We start from the raw sequence: 2,166 nt of genomic DNA on the forward strand, positions 1-2,166 counted from the left end.
ATTACTTAGCAAATTACTGTTTCTGAACCAAGCCTCCCTGAAAGTGACTTCTATCGGAGAGTCAGAGTGTGTGTGAGCCATAAACGCTGTTGATACAGGGCTCGCTTGCCGGCCCTCGTCCGCCGTGTCTAAACTTTTCTGCTAGACGGCACCCTAAATCGCCTCTTTGAAGGCTTTGGTTGAGCCTGCAGAATTTTGGCCACTCTCCCACTCACTTTTTGCAGTGTTCTGTCTCTGCATGGTCAGGAGCCTGGGAAACGCCTTCTTTGCTTTTCAGCCCTACGCTCACCCCACATCATACAGATGTTTTTGGCAGTGGCACCAAGTCTTCTGTGGTAGACTGCATATCTTTTGTGCTGTGACTTCACTGTTCTTCATCCATCAAGAGACAGAGTCTAATACCCCACCCCTTGAAGGCACTGTCTCTGTGGCCTGCTTTGACTCATAAAATGTGGTGGCAGTGCCATTATGTGACTGAGGAGGCTACCATTTTCACCCTCTTGGATGCTGGCCTGAAACTGCTGTGCTATGAAGGAGCCCAGGATGAAGGATCTTGTAAAGAGAGAGAGGCCCAGCTGACCAAGCTGTCCCAGCTGAGCCCAGTCCCCAGCTCACCCACCAGCTGACGCAGCTGCGTGAGTAAGCCCAAGGAAGATCAGGAAAACTGTCCAGTCAATGCACAGGGTCATAGACATAAATTGTTTTATGCCACTAAGTTGTGGTATAGTTTGTCAGATGGCGATAGATAACCCATATACCTAACATTTTATTTCTAAAGCCCCTTCCCATTGGTCTTCTATATCTTGAAAGGTCTGGCTCTACTTCTTTTAAGGGGTCAGAGTGTGTTTTTTCCAGCCTTCTCGGCCAATGTCCAATTCCATACTGTCCTGAAGTCTGTTTTCAGGAGGCTGGTCTTGGCTCTGAGGCTGTGTATTTTAAATGCAGTCTCACTGGTGAGCCACTGGTCCATTGTCTCTTGGCTTTGCCTGGAATTAAAAGGACCAACACATATGCTTCCAAATGTTTTTTAATTCTCTCTCGCGTCCTCACTTCCAAAATGACCAAGAAAAGAAGGAATAACGGTCGTGCCAAAAAGGGCCGCGGCCATGTGCAGCCTATTTGCTGCACCAACTGTGCCAGATGCGTGCCCAAGGACAAGGCCATTAAGAAGTTCGTTATTCGAAACATAGTAGAAACCGCAGCCGTCAGGGATATTTCTGAAGCAAGCGTTTTCAACGCCTGTGTGCTCCCCAAGCTGCATGTGAAACTACATTACTGCGTGAGTTGTGCCGTAAACAGCAAGGTAGTCAGGAATCGTTCTCGTGTTGCCCAGAAGGACCGAACACCTCCGCCTAGATTTAGACCTGCAGGTGCTGCCCCACGACCTCCACCAAAGCCCATGTAAGGAACTAAGTCCTTAATGACAGAAGAAATACTGTTCTTCGGAAAAGAAAAGCCTCGATAAAATGGAAATTATACTTAAGAAAATGTTTTTCAATTAAGGAATCACAAATTTAGATTTCCTGTGGTAAAGATGAAGTAATAGGGTCTGGATGTATCCTCCCACTTCACTGATGCCTCCTGGTTTGTCACCATCATCCTAAATGTGCTACTGCAGGTGTGATATGGGCCCAGTACTGAGGACAGCCAGCCCATGCTCCCCTTGATCTGGACTCTGTCTGTCTTTTCATGCTTGTAATTTCATGAAGGAGGTAGAAGCTGAGCAGGCACTGTCTATAGTAGCTTGCGATCTGGCCTCAGCTGACCTCTCCAGCCTGGCCTTGCTATATAACCTCTCCCCTAACATCCCATCTGTTGTAATTTCCATTCTTGTCATATTATTTGCAGTTTGCTGAACATGCCATGCTGTATCGTGCCTGGGCATTCTTTGCTCATGTGCTGCCCTTCCCCTCTTTGTCGGCCACACAAACACATCCACATTTTTAAAGAATCCGTTGAACTGAGGCCTTCCTGATGCCCGCAGGGTGAACTGACCCCACTGTCTTCTGTTCACACAGCAATCCTTGCCCAGATATCACTTTATAATACTTGTTCATGTTTGTCTCCCTTTCTGGACTGTGAGATTGTAGATTTTTAATTAGCCTCTGGCACAGTGTCTGACACATTCTAGTTGCTTAATAAACATTTGTAGAAGGAAGGGAGAGA

At 46.9% G+C, this 2,166-nt stretch overlaps 1 protein-coding gene across 1 annotated transcript; it reads left to right on the plus strand.

Moving 5' to 3' along the window:
* The first annotated feature begins 1,025 nt into the window (after window positions 1–1,025).
* LOC102520299 (40S ribosomal protein S26-like) lies at window positions 1,026–1,483 on the plus strand. Its single transcript, XM_014557795.2, has one exon. The coding sequence runs from the start codon at window positions 1,058–1,060 to the stop codon at window positions 1,403–1,405; it is 348 nt and encodes a 115-aa protein (XP_014413281.1). The 5' UTR covers window positions 1,026–1,057; the 3' UTR covers window positions 1,406–1,483.
* Window positions 1,484–2,166: the final 683 nt, after the last annotated feature.

The sequence above is a fragment of the Camelus ferus genome, chromosome 11 (assembly GCF_009834535.1).
Source record: "Camelus ferus isolate YT-003-E chromosome 11, BCGSAC_Cfer_1.0, whole genome shotgun sequence".
NCBI classification, from domain to species: Eukaryota; Metazoa; Chordata; class Mammalia; order Artiodactyla; family Camelidae; genus Camelus; species Camelus ferus.